The 18,669-nt window shown below is 47.9% G+C and overlaps 1 protein-coding gene across 7 annotated transcripts in view; it reads right to left on the reverse strand.

Annotated features, from left to right (window-relative positions):
- The window catches only part of bmal2 (basic helix-loop-helix ARNT like 2), a 23,491-nt gene continuing 4,822 nt past the window's right edge, over positions 1-18,669 (reverse strand). For 4 of the 7 annotated variants that reach the window (XM_018751325.2, XM_029249665.1, XM_018751329.2 and 1 more), the window contains 16 exons: positions 12,649-12,793; positions 12,354-12,392; positions 12,206-12,247; positions 11,605-11,762; positions 11,080-11,159; positions 10,740-10,832; positions 9,637-9,754; positions 9,306-9,455; positions 8,263-8,503; positions 7,054-7,160; positions 6,649-6,799; positions 6,446-6,507; positions 4,133-4,247; positions 3,304-3,394; positions 2,839-2,938; positions 1-2,734 (listed from right to left, as the gene is read on the reverse strand). In XM_018751325.2, coding sequence (XP_018606841.2) covers positions 2,577-2,734; positions 2,839-2,938; positions 3,304-3,394; positions 4,133-4,247; positions 6,446-6,507; positions 6,649-6,799; positions 7,054-7,160; positions 8,263-8,503; positions 9,306-9,455; positions 9,637-9,754; positions 10,740-10,832; positions 11,080-11,159; positions 11,605-11,762; positions 12,206-12,247; positions 12,354-12,392; positions 12,649-12,793 — 1,850 coding nt within the window. In that variant the 3' untranslated portion in view covers positions 1-2,576. Of the gene's footprint in view, positions 2,735-2,838; positions 2,939-3,303; positions 3,395-4,132; positions 4,248-6,445; positions 6,508-6,648; positions 6,800-7,053; positions 7,161-8,262; positions 8,504-9,305; positions 9,456-9,636; positions 9,755-10,739; positions 10,833-11,079; positions 11,160-11,604; positions 11,763-12,205; positions 12,248-12,353; positions 12,393-12,634; positions 12,794-13,594; positions 13,847-18,669 lie in introns of those variants that run through there. The other 3 variants (XM_018751328.2, XM_018751330.2, XM_029249666.1) reach the window with 3 other exon arrangements.

Consider the following 18,669-nt stretch of genomic DNA (forward strand, 5'->3'; position numbering starts at 1 on the left):
AGAAAAAAAAAAAAAAAAAAAAAAACACAAGAAAACCCTTTCAAACATGATATTACATATGCAATGATGATTACTAATGATTACTATATTAAGTATATTGCTAATGATTAATATATTAACATAGGACTGGAACGCCGGAATGGGTGCCCTGTGTGTCGGCATGCAGTCCCTTAGAGCCCCACTGTCCTCACACATCCCAGGCGCCCATCCAAAGCGCACACACATACAGTACTTGAAACGAGAAATGACATCTAGTGCCTACTTCCGGCACATACCACGGAATGGCACGTTCTATCAGTTCACCTGCTTTTTTGGAAAAGGCCTTTGACATAAAATGCAATTTTTCCCCACACGTTCGACCCTCGAGACAATTTCCTCAGAAAAAGTTAAGCCCCAGTCGTCCGCTCGCCGCAAGCAAATGGTTTTCTTCAGATGCCCTGAACATAGACCCAGCATGAGGAACTAATTCAAGATAGCTTTAGGAGTTTACCCTTATTACCAGGGTAAGCTGGCAATTCTGCCATAGAATGCAGCGCTCCCGTGTCCGTGCAGAAAGGTGCAAGGCACATCGGGGCTGCACCGGGCCTTGGTTCACCTTCTCTTTTACACGCAGCCTTCCTGGTTCTGGGTCCAAAATACAGGGCAGGGGGTGGGGTGGGCAGAGCTTCTGCAATGATTCCAAAAGGCCAAAGTTCTGAACATCTCTTTACTGGCACAAAAATGATTTTAAATAGTCAGGTGGAGCAGAAGTAGAGACAGCTTGGTAAATCTAGGAGGTAGACTTGAATAATACTCTGAGACCAGTAACACAACACAATAAATTATTATTCTTTATCAAGATCCTGGTATCCCAAGTGAAACATCTACCATCCCTCAGATATGGCTATCAGACCGTGGCAGTAAATGGTTGTACCACTATGTTTACTTCAGCCAAAACCAGGCGCGCTCCTGCCTACCGCACCCAAAAGAACCGTCTCCCAGCACAAATCTTGTCTTCTTACCGTTCGCTGGGGTTGCCTTCTTCAGCTTACACTTTCAAAACTTTTTTACTTTTTGTCTGGCTTTTTACGAAATGCTGAGATTTTACAGTTCGGATTCAACCTCTAAAAAAAAAAAAAAAAGTATCTAAATGTATTTTACAGACCCCAAGTAACAGATGATGGAAGCCATATTGTTCAGTACAAACTCATGCTTGGATTTTTTTTCTTTTTTTTTTTTTTTTTTGTAAATTTTAAACACAGCAGTTGTTTCATGTTGATATGCCTATGGCACCACCCTTACCGCACATTCTCGAGCCCTAGCCATTCTCACGGGAGAGAATGTTCAGTTCAGAAAGGCAAGCACATGGGTGAAAATCTGACCTTTCAAATTGTTCATCCTACATAGCAGCATCCAGGTCCGTGTAAAGTCACGAGGCAGGTGACGTGGGTAACCTTGGGCTGTAAACCAAGTGTACAGCGGAGAAGCTACAGCGAGATGGGGAATATTCACCCAGATGGCATTTCGTCAGGACTGGATTCATATTCCTGCTCCGATGACCATCACTGTTACACAGTTAGACATGCGTGATACCAGAAACCTCCAACGAAAACCAAAAGTGCTTCGCACGACTGAACAGGTGGACATCTGGGGCGCCACCTCCCTGCCGCTCCCTGAGTTACACACAAGCTGTATGAATGTGGACCGCTTTAGGTTCTCATGTAATAGCACACTTTTTTGTTTTTTTGCTTCCGCTGCAGACCTTCCCCTACTGCTGGCTGTTGATTTAAGGCCGAGTCACACGCAGAAAGTTAGAGGTTCGCCGATGGAGGCCTGTGCTTCGGGTTCACATGGCTTGCTCCATTCTGGACGCTTGGTTATTGTTTCGAGCTTATGGCAGGAGTGTGTTGGGAGTTGCCTGATCTTACCGAAAGACGAAGTTTGTGACCGAGCAGACTCAAAGTGAAGCACCCCCGCACCCACGTCCACCCCCGCAGCCCCAAAAATCTTACGAAACCCCCGGCAAGGAGGCCTCCGGAGCCTGCCATCTCTCTGTTGAGGCACAGTCCTCCAAATCCATTGTGCGTTGCTACATACATCCTTATTTCAAGTGTAAAGTCAATGGGGGGTGGGCAGGGCAGAGGAGGTAAGCGCATCCCCCCCCCACCTCAGTGGAGTTCAGAAATTCACAGCGGGGGGCAAGCCAGAAAGCCACGGTCACAAGAGTCAGTCGTCGTCAGAGTCACGGTCGCAGTCAGTCGTAGTCAGAGCCTTGGAGTCCGAAAGGAAGAGCGAGGACCACACAGCAGTCCCATTCTTGTTCTGCGTCCACTTGAGGCACAGCTGTGTGCTCTGATCTTCCAGGCTTTTGGAGCACAAACAAAAACATTTCGCTTTCTCATTTAATCCTGCATTCAGTCATTTGTGTTCTCTCAGAAAAGCAGCATTCCCCCAACGAAAATAAATAAAAACTGAAAATGGAAAAGGAAAAAAAAAAAAAAAAAAAAAATGTACAGTTGCTGCATAGTGAAGACCGACAAATACCTAGAAGAATGTTGACAAAAATCCCAAAAGCACATGTCATAGAAGGCCGAGTTCTACAGGGACCAGTGCATCTCGTCAAAATCTACAGCCTCTCCCAGATTGGCGTCCGTGTCCAAGAGGCTCATGATCACCGCCATGGCGGCCTCGTCGTTGCTCAGGCTGCCCAGACCCGGCCCCACCACACTGTCCAGGTCCAGCTGGGAGTGGTCCCCTGCGGAACAAGCAGCACCCGGGGACACCGTCACTACAAATTATTAGAAAATGCCCGTTTCTATTGCGCGGGTAAACGTACACGTAGTATAGACAGGGCTGTACCTGCGAGAGGCTCGCATGCAGGAAACTGTGATCCGCGGCTCTCTCCCTCCGAGCCAGACCTGCCAGGCCGCTCCGAGTCCGCCGCCTCTCCGTTTGGCACCTGGGGGACGACGAGACACGAAAGTATACTTTCCACAGCAAACGCTGGGTGTTGCAAGTTGCCATCTACAGTGCAGTGTTACTATTTAACGCAAAGCATCATTTTAAGCAAACCGTGGAAGCTTTTACCCGAGCTGCCAAAAAACACGCAGTAAAACACAGACTTAAACACCCAGCTGGATCACACGGAATCTGTCTGTTACCCTTTTAAAGAGATCATTGAACAGCTGGCTCAGGCAAATGTGCAGCACTTAGCTGGGCCAAATGTTTAGCAGGGCCAAACACTTGGCAGCTACTTGCCATCTAACAAGCAGCCCAGTGAGGAACCCTGGAGGAGGGTGGGGGGTTGCTCTGCCAGGCACTCACATTGGCACTCGCACCGGTCAGCGCCAAAGGAGACTTGTCCTGCAGCACGCTGAAGGGGCTGGCGTTACCACTTGACGGAGAAGAGTTCATCCTGCACACAAAAGCACACGTACAGCAAAGCTCTAGAGACAAAACTCCAGGAGCGGTAAAAAATTAACACCCCAGAACACCTTTTAAGAGAAACCAGAAGACCTGGCACAGAACATCCAAGAGCAGTCAGTCATTCCACGAGAGCTCAGCTACAGGCTGTGGGACATGCTGGTTTAATTTAATTTACTTTAATTGCAGATTTTACAATTAACTGCATTAGCTGGGGGGGGGGGGGGCAGGTTTGGCTGGGTCTCGCCCTCTGGTGGATCTGGGGTTCGAGTCCCGCTTAGGGTGCCTTGCGATGGACCGGCATCCCGTCCAGGGTATATCCCCTCCCCCTCCAGCCCTGCGCCCTGTGTTGCCAGGTCAGGCTCCGGTTTGTCGCGACTGCGCTCGGGACAAGCAACTTCATCCAGTGTGTGTGTGTGTGTGTGTGTGTGTGTGTGTGTGTTAGCTGGGAATGCAAAACAGTCTCTCTTTTACGGATTAGGCTTTTTCCTTTTTTTTTTTTAAATAAATTTCAGATATACTGCAGTTGTAATTTAAAGACTGCAACATTAAAATTTCTATTAACTTCTAGCTACATGAAAATTAAAACTGATTTATAATGACTGGAAATACTCAGGTACACTCGCTCCCTATTATCCAGTCATAATTCATTAATAATCTGTCCCCTGCTGGGCTGCTGCCACACAACCAGTAAAAAAAACAAGGGCATAGTACTGGACACCAGACCCACCTGTTGAAGTCCAGCAGCTCATTAGCTATTTGGGTGCCAATGCTGCCAGCATAGATCATGGAACCAGACCCGCTGGAGATGCCTGGGATGATGGGAAAGGTCTTCTTGGCTTCATCTACACACACAGTTAAACACCACGTCAGCAATATTCTGCTTGGATTTAGAATTACAGCCGAAGAGAAGTCACCTCTTACATTTATTTGGCAGACACTTTTCTCCAAAGCTGCTTACAATGGATACTATGTAGTGTTATCAATTCACGGCAGTGATTTACACTGCTAGATACACTACTTGCAATGGGTCACTCATCCATACATCAGTGGCTGGCTGGCACACACACACACACACACACACACACACACACACACACACACACACACACACACACACACACTATGGGGGAACCTGAACAGCATGTCTTTGGATTGTGGAAGGAAACCAGAGCATCCAGAGGAAACCCACACAGACACAGGGAGAACATGTAAACCCCACACAGACTGAGCGGGGATTGAACCCACACCCTCTCGCACCACCCAGGCGCTGTGAGACAGCAGCGCTACTCGCTGTGCCACCGTGCCGCCCACTTTGCTACCTCTCTTTGGGAACTTCTAAAAACATATACAGTATTTATTCATTTACACTTTTCTCCAAAGCAACTTACAATGGTAAGGTTACAATCATTTACCCATTTATACAGCTGGGTAACTTTACTGGGGCACTTCAGGGTAAGTACCTTGCTCAAGGGTACTACAGCTGGAGGTGGGAATTGAACCTGCAACCTCTGGGTCCAAAGGCTGCAGCTCTAGCCATTACATTACCAGGTGTCCCCAGAACTAAATTCCAGAGCATCATAAGTAATTCACAGCCATTCAGAGACAACATACTGAATACAGTGAACTCATCCTTCACAGAACTGGGTCCTGCATAAAAGGAATTCGGTAGAGCAGTTATTCAAAGTGGGAACCCTGTGACTAACAGACCTTCAGTGGACCGTTTTTACTCACAGGAGCCCAGAGTACTTTACATTTACATTCACATTCATGCACTCGATAGACAATTTTGTCCAAGGCGATGTGTAATTCAGAGCGCGTAAAAGGACATTTCGGTAAGACGAGGACATTCAGGCACAGACATGACTACGAAAGCACGGCTTGCTCGACGAATGCCGTTGTCATTTTGCTAGACCTCTGTACGCGAGACTAAAAGTACAAATATACAGCTGATCGTTGAGCCGTAGGGTGGTGCACACGTTTTGCGCAGCCGTCAGGACATCGGGAGAGAAACAGGTGTGAAAGAGACGGGTTTAGAGGCCCTTGTTAAATGCAGGGAGTGATCTGGGAGTTGAGGGACAAAGGCAGTTTACTGTACCACATGGGAGGCATAATCACATCCTAACAGACCTTCATTTTTGGACACCTCGCGAGCAGGACAAACAAGAGGGCAGAGCTGGATGAACAAACAATTTTTGCACTAAATAAACCAGAATTGGACCTCAACGTACTTTACATCTGCGCCACCGTTTTGAAATGCGAGTAAGCGGGTACTGCGGAATAAGTGTCGCAAATAGAGGTGGTCCCCGACTTACCCATCTTAAGGCGAAAATATCATCGGTCGAAAATGCATTTCGTACACCTGACACGCGGATCACTGTTTCTGCCCAGCATCGCGAGAGAGTATCGCTCCATGTAGCGCTTGGCCGGGGAAATAATTTCAAAATTCGAGGTATGGATTCTACCGAATGTCTATCGCCAGCTCGACATTGTAAAGTCTTAAAAAATCGTAAATCGAGGACTACCTGCATGGTAAAAAACGCAGGAGTAACAGCGGCAAGGGAGGGGGGCGTGTCCCACCCATGCTGAAACAAACCCAATTTGTCACCCAAGTAATTGTGCATAACTCCACTGCGTATTACATTGCCGGCGTGTTGAAATCACCGATTTGTTTGAACCGTGGAAGGACCACGTCCCCTGAAACTTCCCACGTAAGGTGCGGTGTTCGTTATTGCACGGTACGGGTTTTGAATATCCATTTCTCACACATAAAATAAGGTTTAATTTGGCTAAAGGAGGTTAGTTTGTGGTGTAGGGGAGTCTCATCTAAACACCGTGCAATTATCATGATCAAATACGCTGGTTTCATTATTTGATTGTTGTTTTAGTGGTTTAAAAATGTGTGAATAAGCAGGGGAAACCTGTATATGCTTCCATTATAGCCCTAGACCTAAACCATGTTACCATGTTTTGAAGAGAAGTCTCACAAGCTGAGAAGTTTGGAGAAAAGACAACTTCACCAGCACCACAGTCCAGCCCTCACCTTCAGGAGTCTTTGAATCGCTGGGCTGATCCGATTTCTCCCCTGACGCTCCAGTGCGACCCCTGTCAAACAGACGAGCGATTGAAGAAGGTTCTGGGAAATGGCACATGGAGCCTCTTACTGCATTGTAGGAAATCGTGAAAGCAGAACTTCTGCTCAAAAACAAAAAAAAAAAAAAAAAAAAAAATCTTGGAGATACTTACGATATGACTGTATTGGTTGACACTATGTATTCTACTTCTTTGGTCCAGGGATTTATAAAACTAAACCACTGACTTTGTAGCGTGACAAAAGAGCCATATTTTGTTTTAAACTTATAGCAATTTGTTTCAATCTTCTCTTTACTCCTCAGTACTGTAGGGAAGAAGGGAAAACACAGTTCAGAGGGAGACAGAAAATACTGACCCATGCAGAAAAGTGCAGAAATACTTAGAAGAGCTGTGGCAGCAACCTAACAGCAACTGGAGGCAAGCGCTCCATTTAGGAGGAAATATTGCGATGCGTAATTCAGGATAAGGCCACCGGTAGTTTATATCGAAGCGACAGTTCATTCCTGTACTCGAGACATTGCATCCAAGGGCACCGTGTCAAGCAGCTCCTGAACTCACCTTTCCTGTGCCTGTCTGCCAGGTGCGCCAAGTCATCCTGATGGAAGTACTCGTAGCAAGACGTCCCCAGGAGCTCCTGGGGCAGGTAGCCCAGAATGGTAGTCGCTCTGCGGAGAACGAGGGACAACACTTCACAGAACCTATGTCACCAGTCCGGCAGGTGGCCTGGATAACAGTTTCATCGTCAAAGCACGAAATTGGCCACACAAGACCCAGTCCCTTCCTGAATTTCACATCAGATCAATTACTCCTCTGAGACGTTCCTAATGGCATCAGAGCCCTCGTTCTTCAAGTCACTCTAAGAAAACTGGCTTCAAAGCCTAGTGATTCTTAAGCTTTGTTGATATTCCCTTGCGCTTCTTCTCAACTGACCCTCTAGTTACCTTACACCAATGGAATTCTAGACCAAGACGCAGGAACGAACATCCTGCATCAGCCACGTACGTATATACGGCATCCTCAGCACCCACCCCACTGCACGGATTCCAGCAGTATTCCCCTTCGCCCCTGACCACGACCACAACCACGACCGCTCATCACCGCCAACCTGTTTTCAACAACTGTTCCGGTCCACCATGCAGTTAGCTGTTCCCCGCAGCCTTTCAGTGTTTGGTTTCACCATACATTCTAAGCCCTCCGTGTTTAACGTGCTTCTCGTCTCGCAATGATCCTACTCTATAGTAGCCTGGCGACACAATTTCTTCTCTTCCATCTGGTCATGCAATGAGTAGTTCATATCAGAAACGCCATTACATGCCAACTGAGCTCTCATACTACATTGAGTGTTGCACTTACAGGTTACTCACATCTTTTTCATATGCTCACATATTTTTGAGTATGACGTGCACTCGTTTGCGGTTATACTTGAACATCATGAAGCGCTGTTGCACGGTGGAGCCCACAACATTAAACTCTGGAATGCTGGAAGTCTTCGTTGCAGCAGAGCACAAGTCTGTTTCGGCATGCGTTTAAATAACTGTAAAATAAGTCACCGAAGCTCGAGAGACTCAAGACAAACTACAGCATCAGCCTGTCCAAAAACATTACACCTCTTCTTCTTGTCCCCTCTTCTCTAATATATCATTCGAATGGTTGTTCTTATATCACAGATAAAATGGGGGGGGGGGGGGAAGGCCACTGATTTACTCCATTAAGGCAGTGAAATTTACGTTCCTGGCTGGAGAAAAGGAGAGGAGGACATTTGTTTACCGTTGGTCCACAAAGGTAAACTTTCCATCCATGGCGTAACGGGTGACAAACTCTGTCGGCTTGACCCTGACCTCTCCGTTAGACTGTGGGCCGGCGTGGGGGTGCACCCGGCCGACGGCCACCAGGCAGCTGAAGTGGGAGCTCTCCTTGTCCGCTTCCCCTTCTACCTCCGCAGCCAGCTGGCTGGCCGGCCAGCTGCGCATGTAGCCTGTACAGTGCACAGTGCAGTACCTCTGCGACTCTGCAAGGGGAAACAGAGGACACACGCCGCTGCCGGGGGCGAGTACAGGTAGTCATCGACTTCCACTACATTACCTACATTTATTCATTTAGCTGAATGACGTTAGGCTACTTACAGTCATTCACCCATTTACACAGCTGGGTAATTCTACTGGAGCAATTTAGGGTAAGAACCTTGCTCAAGAGTACTAGAGCTGGAGGTGGGATTTGAACCTGCAACCTTTGGGACTTAAGACAGCAGCTCTAACGACTACACTAAGTTATCTACGACAGCTCGTTTACAACATATGTGACTTATGAATACTGTACTGTACTTGGGTTGTTACGCTACATTAGTGTCACTTTAACATGAACTATGTGTGACATTAGTGGAAAAATAAAGCCCTGTGATACAATACAGTAGGTATATATTCACATTTACTCAATTAGCTGACTCTTTTCTCCAAAGCAACTTATGACGTCAAGCTACTTAGAGTCATTCACCCATTTACACAGCTGCGTAATTCTACTGGAGCAATTTAGGGTAAGAACCTTGCTCAAGAGTACTACAGCTGGAGGTGAGACATGAACCTGCAACCTCTGGGTCCAAAGGCACCAGCTTTAACAGCTATGCTAGCGGCCGTCCAATACGCTACAACACATGTGAATTGTTTGTATATCCTTATGGTATACAGGGGTTTCCGACTTATGACAAGTCACCGTAACGGAACCCTGTCGTACGCAAATACAAATATAAAGGGACCGCGCAACCACTGTCTTGGAGTCCGTCAGATGGATCGCAGCTGCCCTGATGTCCAACTTACCTTTCTTTTTTGAGGTATTGGCCTGGAAGCCCTTCTCCTCCACCTTCACCACCACGCGGTTGTACTTCATGCGACAGAAGAAGGACCTGCGAGCTCCAGAGCACAGGCGAGCTGCACCAACAGGAAGGTCTGCCTGCACCTGGAGTCCCGCTGCAGGGAGCAGGCACACCGTCACCGAGACCAGTCCAGTACCGAGTGTCATCGGAACTGACCTCGACCGTGACCGGAGAAATCCCTCTCCAGAATCAAGCAAACCAGTCTGCACATCCAGACCACTCAAACCAGGTATATTTAATTTACAAAAAAAAAAAAATGCTGACTTTAGACGTACTTTTCGCATCTATCAGCCGCTCGCGTGGGTGCAGTTCGCACGCCGACAGCTGTTCCTTCACTTTACCCATGTCTTTAGGGTGGATGTAGTCGAAGAGGCTCTGTCCAATCAGCTCTGCCTGTCAGCACAGACATTAAAGTCACTCACAGTACAGTGGGTTCCTCAACTTACAAACACAATTGGGAATGGAAGTCTGTTTGTAACTCGATTTATCCCCAACTCCAAAGTCACATTTACCAGTAAGTCCCTCCGCTTATTAGGAGGTTAGGTTCTATAATTTAAAAAACCTCAAATACAGCAACAGTACATGGGGGGGAAAAAATAACTCAAACACTCCCTTCTATCCATTATCAATAAACACCGGTCCAGGGCAACGTCGAGGTTCTCTGAAGAACAGGGCACGAGGCTGTGGAGCGAAAATGACTCGTGTCGCTGGCAGATAAAGACACCTAAACAGAAAAGAAGTCTGGAGCCAGCTTAGATGAATTGATTTCCAGAGTATTTACAGCGATATCTAGCAAAGGGCTAACAATGGGCACTCAACAGGAGTTTGTGAGGACAATATTTTTTAATGGTAATTTTAAAATTATTTTGAATATAGGACAAAATTAATAGAAACTATTTTAGAAAAAATCTTGGGTCTTTTAATTTATTATAACTATGTGTGACATTTTGAAAGAATCTAAGTCGCAAGTAAATAGGCTCGTGATGGGCTCGTCAACAAAGACGGCTGAATTGATAGGACTGGCTGAGACTGACTGAAATTCGAGTATAACTGCGGCACAGCAGGTAGAAATAGTGGCGCGAAACCTCTCAGTCCGCGCGGAATTCACATGTCCTCCCTGAGTTTGAATGCGTTTCTTCCGGGTGCTCTGGTTTCCTCCCATTTTGGTAAGAACCCCATTATTCATAACAACCGGCCCGATAAAGATGACCAACCAGACACTATAGATTGGATATCATACCTCTGAAAATGCAGTGTAACAGTGCCCGTTTAGCCCATCTGTACCGACAAGACGGAGAAGTAAACATATGTTCTGCCACCTGTCATTGACATCCTTAACGAAACACAGTACAAGAAAGATCACGACCCAGGAACTCACCCGACTGTAGTTAAGTATCTTGGAGACTGACTCTGACACAAAGAGGATCTTTCCCCGGTCACACCCCACAACAAACAAGAACCCATCTGCAGCCTGGGGGGGTGACAGCCGCAGAGGACACGGTCTAAGCACGTTTATCAGCCAAGTGGCCTAACACATGCTGCACGCCATCATGCTTCTTAGGCCAGAACCATGGTTGCAGGGTATCTTCAGAGCAGGATTTAAATAAAGATTAAAATCTTAGAGCCAGGAAGCCAGCAAATCATCACAAGGGACCCATGTGTAAATCAGTATACGGGACTCAGTGGTGACTCAACACATCTAAGGAAAAGGTGCTTACCCTCAGGACAAGGTGCTTGAGCTCATCGTCAGGCAAGAATGAAGGCTTGTAGTTGGCTTCAGTAAAGGAGCCAGTGGCACCTGGGGGTAAAAGAGCGCTCAGTATAGTCTCTGGAAAACATACTGCCAGTCCAGCCCAAGCTACACCCTTGACTATGACCTCCAAGACACCAACAGTAATAAGAAAGAAAGAAAAAAAAATCTCTGCTTTCCATTAAAAAAAGGGAAAGATCTACCTTAATGCAGATGAGGAGTTCTACAGCGGATACGCTTCGGTAACAGCACTATGGTCGGCTGCTAAAGAACCCTTCTGTTCAGGACCCATGTATGTACGGGAATCCTCCCGAACATTGTGGAAACGGGAGAATTTACGGTGTAAGTAGGACTAACCGGAAGTGGGACAAAGCACGGGTGCTCCTAAACACAGCACAGCTCAGAAAGTTGTTCACTGTCACTTCATCTACTGTCTATTTATTTACTGTCAATTTATTTGTGCACTTTAACACGCAGTACGGGCGAAGCCTACCTTTTAGAGATTTGAGGTGCTGGACAGCCATGCGAAGCACTGTCAGCTTGTCCAGCTTGCGGGACATGGGGTTACAGGTAGGAATCATAGCGGAGAGCTCGTCAATAAGGTTGTTCATCTTGTCCCGCCGACGCTTCTCGATTTGGCTGTGGGGCTCCCTGCAAGATGACGTTTATTTCTCAGAGGAGTCACAAAGGGCAACCAAAGGGCAGCGAAAAGCAGCCTTCCTGCAGCACTAACCCAAAGATCTTCTCCATCGGGGACAAGCGGAGGAAGCTGCTGCTGCTGCCGCCAATGCGCTTTTAACCGTTTCTAAAGCCACGGGCGTGCGAACGGCAGGCAAAAGAAAACTCGTTTTACCAACATTTCTCTCATTTGTTTGAAATAATCTCATGCGGTAAAATGAGTTACCACCATGTTCTTCTACCGTGCTGCTGTTACAACGGTTTATAACAAGCGCAGGGCTAGTAGCGCAGCTGCCGAGAAGCATAAGAAACAAAAGAGTTAAAAACGTTACAAGTAGATCTGATCACCTGCATACCTGCAGAAAGATGACACTGTATCAACACTTCAAATAGAAAATAAAGAAAAATAAAGTTACCTGAAACACTTAACCTTCACTTGCTGGTCATCTCCTTCAGACCTGTTTTTGAATTGGAAAAAGAAAAGGAAAATTTAAACCGCAATCGTGCGATGATACAACTATGAAAAAAAACACCCGTACTAAGAATTTAGTACGATAGTCATACTTGTCCTGTTCGTCCTCCACGTCCACCTCCATAGCATCCCTGCGAAACAAGTGGAGAAGGTTCACAAAAGCTTCCCGCTGTAAATGCAACAAACCAGCACTGATCCCCACAAAGTTTATCGAGCTCAAGGAGAAAAATTACTTTCTCCGAGAGATGCAGAGGCATTCAGTTCACAGTTATGTCCTGCTACCAGGACAGTGTGTACACACACACACACACACACACACACACACACACACAGGTGCCCCAGAAGACCGCACCACGGTCACAGACACACGCACCCTGACGCACTCACTGGTTCTCCGTGCTGCCTTTGCGCTTCCTGGGCAGCTCCATGCCCGCCCCCACAGAGCCCGAGGCTTTGCTAGCGACTGAGCTGGGCGTCATAGAGCCGGGCAGGGAGACAGGGAGGCTCTGGCTGTTCTCCGCCAGCACATCACCTGGGAAACGAGAAATGGCACAGCTGATGAGCGCCAGCACAGCCGCCAAGGAGGCGTCCGCCCGTGCAACACATCTGGACCACGACGCTGCGATGTGGCTCTCGCCGAGGAAACTGTGACAGCAAGTCTCCACGTTCTGAGGGACCCAGTAAAGGAACTCGGGCTGAACTTAAAGAGCTAATCGGTGCAACCTGCTGTATTCTTTTTTTTTTTTTTTTAGATAGAGGTCATTTTCTGTGTTATGATCCAGGAATATCGCGTTCCTGGACACACGCTTTTCCGTGAACTCGCAGAGAATACAAGCCCTGCCCCAAGGGTGAGGCTCAGAAACACAAAGACGGGCCCTTTTCACAAAAACAAAGACACAGGAGGTAATCATGGGAAAAATGTGACAGCTGTGAAGCGCTTCTTTCTGGATCGGCTGTCAAACAAAGAATCAACCCAAAAACCCATTTAATAAACCCACGGTCCTCTCGGCCCGGTGCCACTTGTGCTCCGGCCCTCCGTCACCTCGCTGCAGGGCTGCCCCGTTTCGGGGGGCAACCCTCCCCCCACCGCCCCACGTAGCCCCGGGTCACTGCAGATAAAGCCTCCAGCACAGAGCGCACTCATTGTGGGTCTGCTCCACATTCTGGCGCAGCGTGGAACTGGGATCGCTCCAGTTTCCCTCGTTTCAGCTGTTACACAAGCTCTGCCGTAACATGCTGCCACGTGTCCTCTTTCGAAGCAAGAGCACATTTCCGGCGCATCTCCCGTCCTGTCAGCTGTCGAAAAACAGGGCTGGAATAAAAAGCATCGTACCCACTTAATCCTTCCCACGTGTCGCGTGCTCGGTGAACGCGAACGCACGGCCAAACCGGAAACCGGTGGGTAACGGGAAAAGGAGGACGCACGTCTGGGTCCAAGTGGTGCTTCACGAGACCCTGGTGAAAAGAGAGCCACAAGGGCAGGGGACTCGTAGAGGGGGGAAGAAAAAAAAACACTAACTAAAATCTGAGAAGAATGTATTCTCTCCTAACAAGGAAACCTTGACCCACTCACACATGCAAACACACACACACACACACACACCATCTGAAACCACTTGTCCCATACAGGGTCGTGAGGAGCCACAGCCTAACCCGGCAACACAGGGCATAAGGCTGGAGGGGACACACCCAGGACGGGATGCCAGTCCGTCGCTGGGCACCCTCAGCGGGACTCGAACCCCAGACACGCCGGAGAGCAGGACCCGGCCAAACCCGCTGCGCCACCGCATCTCCCCCTAACACAACCAACTGCAACAGCAAACAAGCAAACAAAGCTGCGAGGTCAGATGACAATTTCCACTGTCAAACTGGACATGTGACCAAGTTTAAAATAAATAAAAAGACACAAACACAACTACTTCCTTCAATTGCATTACACTTTATTTTTCATAATAAGCCCCCGCGGCGACGAGCGAACAAGCACGATAAGTCACCGTTCCCACAGCAAGTCCACCGGGAGCTCGGGCCACGTGGCCGAAGCCTGCGGCCTGCTGGAAGGCTCGCCAGGCCGGGAGGAAAGCAGGCCTGCTCTCGCTGCTATTTATACCCTGCTCCACAGACACACTGACCTCAATAACAGCTAACAAACCAACAACCTGATTTTTAATCCCGCGTTCTGGAGAGGGGATCTGGAGCAGGATTATTGGCTTTGGTCCACACCTCCTCGTCCACACACAGACGCTCGCAGTCCAGCCTCTGCTCTATTGACAAGATGAGCCCCGAAGTCTTTGACGCAACGGAAAGCGGTGCGGAGCCAACGGTGCCCGGGATTACGACGAATTCTCCATTTCAAATTCATAACGGCTGCCGCGCCCTTTCGCATTCCACGCGTCTGCAAAAACGGCGCGAGTTCATTCGAGCTCACGTGAGCCGAGACACCTGAGGGTTGTCACCTGCTCACGACGGGAACAAAGGAAAACCCTTCTGCTGAGTCACCAGGAGGTGGCGCCACAGAAGCCCAGTGCATGAACACCACAGTGTTCCTGTAAAGTAGTGCACCCCCTAGGTGACACTCCATTATTAAAATCCAAAACAGGATGACATGAAGGTGCCGCGCAGAGCGGAACGCGAACTCAACGAAAGCTCCTGCTCAAGTGTCCCTGAGGCTTTGCGGCGCAGCTGCGGCCGAACTCCGCGTCACTCGGCCGGCAGGCCGAAACGGCACAGGCCGCGCTGGGCGGGCGCCCTTGCCCTGCGGACTCCTTCACCGCCATACCTGCATCTCGTCTGCCACCTCATCCAGCTCCGGCCATTACTGCGCCCTCCCACACGTCCAGCTTGGACAAAGTCCAGCAGCAGCGTCCACGCGTACAAGACGACAATCAATACCGTCGTTGCGTGCTACATGTCCCAAACGCCCTCCTGCAAAGGACTCGGGGTTCACACACGAGTCGAAGAGCTGTGAGCTCTCCTTCAATTCACGCCTGTTCATAACTGTCCAAAAAAGGCGCAAAATTTACTGTTTGCGTCCATAAGTTCCCGGAGTCGGGACTGCAGGACACAGGAGCGCAAACAGCTGGTCTTGCTCAAGAAGCTGCTCCATAGCTGTGTGGGAGGGCAAGGAAAAGGAGGAGAAAAAATGCAGTAATGATGTATATAGGTTAAAAACTTTTACTGCAAAGATTCGTTATTTTCAGGCATAATGCTGAGGACACACTTGTACGGCAGGAACTGCTTTTCACTCTGCTTTTACCCTGATGAACGGGCCCTGTGTCTCCCAGAAGCACAAGCAGTCTCCTCCTCAAAGATTGTGGAACAGCTCTACAATGCCAGTCCTGAGGAGACCAGTAAAGTTAGTGTGTGCTTACACACACACACACACACACACACACACACACACACACACACACACACACCACAGTCCTGAAAGATACTGGAAAATAAAAGCATTGGACAATGTTCGGACTACATGCACGGTCTCACAGCGCCTGGGTGGTGCAAGAGGATGTGGGCTCAATCGCCTCAGTGGCATTTGCATGTTCTCCCTGTATTCACATGGGTTTCCTCCAGGTGCTCAGGTTTCCTCCCACATTCCAAAAAGATGAATTTCAGGTGAATCGCAGACCCTAAACTTCCCTGTGTGTGTGTGTGTGTGTGTGTGTGTGTGTTGCTCTGATGTACAGATGAGCGACTGACTGTAAGTGTACTGCAGTATCTAGCATCGAAAGTCACCTTGGATAGAAAGGAGTCAGCTAAACACTACACAGTGTTCTCTGAGTCGCTCTGGAGAAATGAATAAACGTAAATGTTCAAGAGTGCGGGCAGCAGTTGGAGGCACGTTTAGGAAACTGGGCAATTTCTGACCGAAGGATTGCTGGTTCACGGCCCAGGAATGCCTTAGAGTAGGATTTCCAAACCTGCAGTCCAAATAAAAATATTATGCTATTTCTGCCTAGGGGGGCACAGTGGCGCAGCAGGTTTGGCTGGGTCCTGCTCTCTGGCAACTTACCCATTTATACAGCTGGGTAAATTTACAAGAGTGATTTAGGATAAGTACTTTACTCAGGGGCACTACAGTTGCAGTTGGGATTTGAAGCTGCAACCTTCACATCCCAAGGAAGCAGATCAAACCACTACGCTACCTGCTGCTGGAATATGTCCTTCCCAATTTATTCATGGACACGATTATTAAAATGGGTCTGAATAAAGTACATTAACAGGTTAAAGTAACTTTTCCCTTTATGCAACTTACATGCTTGCCTGACAGCAGCAAATTTAATACGAAGCCGCTTATTAAGCGGGCGGGATGCTTTGCTCCGGCGCTCACACATCGACATTACACACCAGCAGTAGGAGAGCAGCTGCGCAGAACTCACTTGTTTTCTCCGGAAACGGTCGCCACGAGTTGACAATGCGAGCAGAGGTGATGCAAACCCATCGACCCAAGAAAGCAAGCTGATGTTGAGGGAGCTTTACGCAAATCATCGGTGTTAAGAAGAACTAACCAAAAGTAGTAAGACCAGGGTGCAATTTCACAAAGCTGCCAAACACACATTTTGGTTATTAGGAAATAACAGAAACAGACTGGAAAAAAGTGTCTCCAGTTGTGTTATTCCCCTCCGTTTCTATACGTGAGCATGTGGGGAAGAGGTTCAGAAAATGCTTGTTTTGACGCTGAAATTTACACTTATTTATTTAGCAGACAGTTTTCTCCAAAGCGACTTCCAAAGAACTCTATGTAGTATTACCAGCCCACACACCTTATTCACCGCAGTGAATTACACTGCTAGATACACTACTTACACTGGGTCACTCATCTATACATCAGTGGAACACACACTCTCTCTGTCACTCAATCACACACTATGGGGGAACCTGCAGAGCATGTCTTCGGATTGTGGGAGGAAATCAGAGCACCCGGAGGAAACCCACACAGACACAGGGAGAACAACCAAACTCCACACAGACTGAGTGGGGATCAAACCCACATCCTCACGCACCACCCAGGCGCTGAGACACAGCAGCACTACTTACTGTGCCACCGTGCCACCCTGAAATAAAATGCGATAGCAAGACTGTATGGCAGCAAGTACCCATGCGTCATTACAATAAGACACAGTGTAAGCAATCAGACTGCCTAACGAGTAATTTGTTTTTACATGGATGTCTCCAAGAAACTCACTGATGTTAAGAATTAAATATGCTGCAGGCTTGGTCAGCAGGAACACCCACGAGTTATCGACCCTTAATGACCAAAGAGATTTCAAAACAAAACTGCTGTCTTTGTAGATGGAGTCCAAAAGGACCAGGAGCACCTCAATATGCCCCTGGTGTAACATGACATTGCCTGATCGCATGCTGCTGTGGGAGAGAGAGAGAGCGACACACACACACACACACACACACACACACACACACCCCCCCTAAAGAAAGAGCCACAAAACCCCGTAAAACATCCTTATTTTGGCCGACCTACTTTCATAAAGTTAATCATATAACCAGAAGACTGGGCCAAGCCTGTCCAGTAGGGTAGGGGCTCTCAGCCTTGGTCCAGCTGTGGGACTTGCACTGTGAATCACTACATAGTTCTCACCAGACATCCACTTCCTTTATCTTCCACATCAACTAGATCAAGCTGATTTTCTTTGTATTTTACTGCAAACACCACTTCGCACAAAATCTGGGTCAAATCCACACTCGCAAAGTCGCTGAGAGCTCCAGGATGATACTGTGCGGGGAGAGGAATGCAAGGAGGGTCTTGATACAGAAGCATGGAGTACTGATAATGCAAGCGGTTACCGTGAAACATTTAGACGAAAAGATGGGCTGCTCTGAAAACACAGCCCGTAATCGCAGACATCCCCACAATTAAGAATGGTCCATCTGCGAGACCATCCACAGATCGAGCAGATGGTGACAAAGACCAACTTCAAGACAGCTGGTAGCATAGTAGTTAGAGCTGCTGCTGCCTTTGGATCCAAAGGTTGCAGGTTCGAGCCTCACCTCCAACTGTAGTACCCTTGAGCAAGCTACTAACCCTAAATTGCTCCAGTAAAATTACCCAGCTGTATGAATGGGTAAATAATTGTAAGTCACTTTGAAGAAAAGCATCAGCTAAATAAATAAATGTAAACTTGGGACCACGTGCACGTCGATACAAGGTGAAAAAGAAAACTTGCAAGTGTCAGTGCAAAACAGAAATGAAAATATACTCTTGCGATTGTCATGACAGCCCTCGAATACTTCCTTCAAAACTCCAGAGCAAAAACATCATCCTCGGGCAAAGTCCTGAATTAACATTAAAAAACACCTTCCCATTGTTTCAGTCTAGACTGACAGTGCTTTACAGGGCAACGTTACCATCACAGACACATTTTTCTCAGAGATACAATTACTGCAAACTGGAAA

The sequence above is a fragment of the Scleropages formosus genome, chromosome 2 (assembly GCF_900964775.1).
Source record: "Scleropages formosus chromosome 2, fSclFor1.1, whole genome shotgun sequence".
Classification (NCBI taxonomy): Eukaryota; Metazoa; Chordata; class Actinopteri; order Osteoglossiformes; family Osteoglossidae; genus Scleropages; species Scleropages formosus.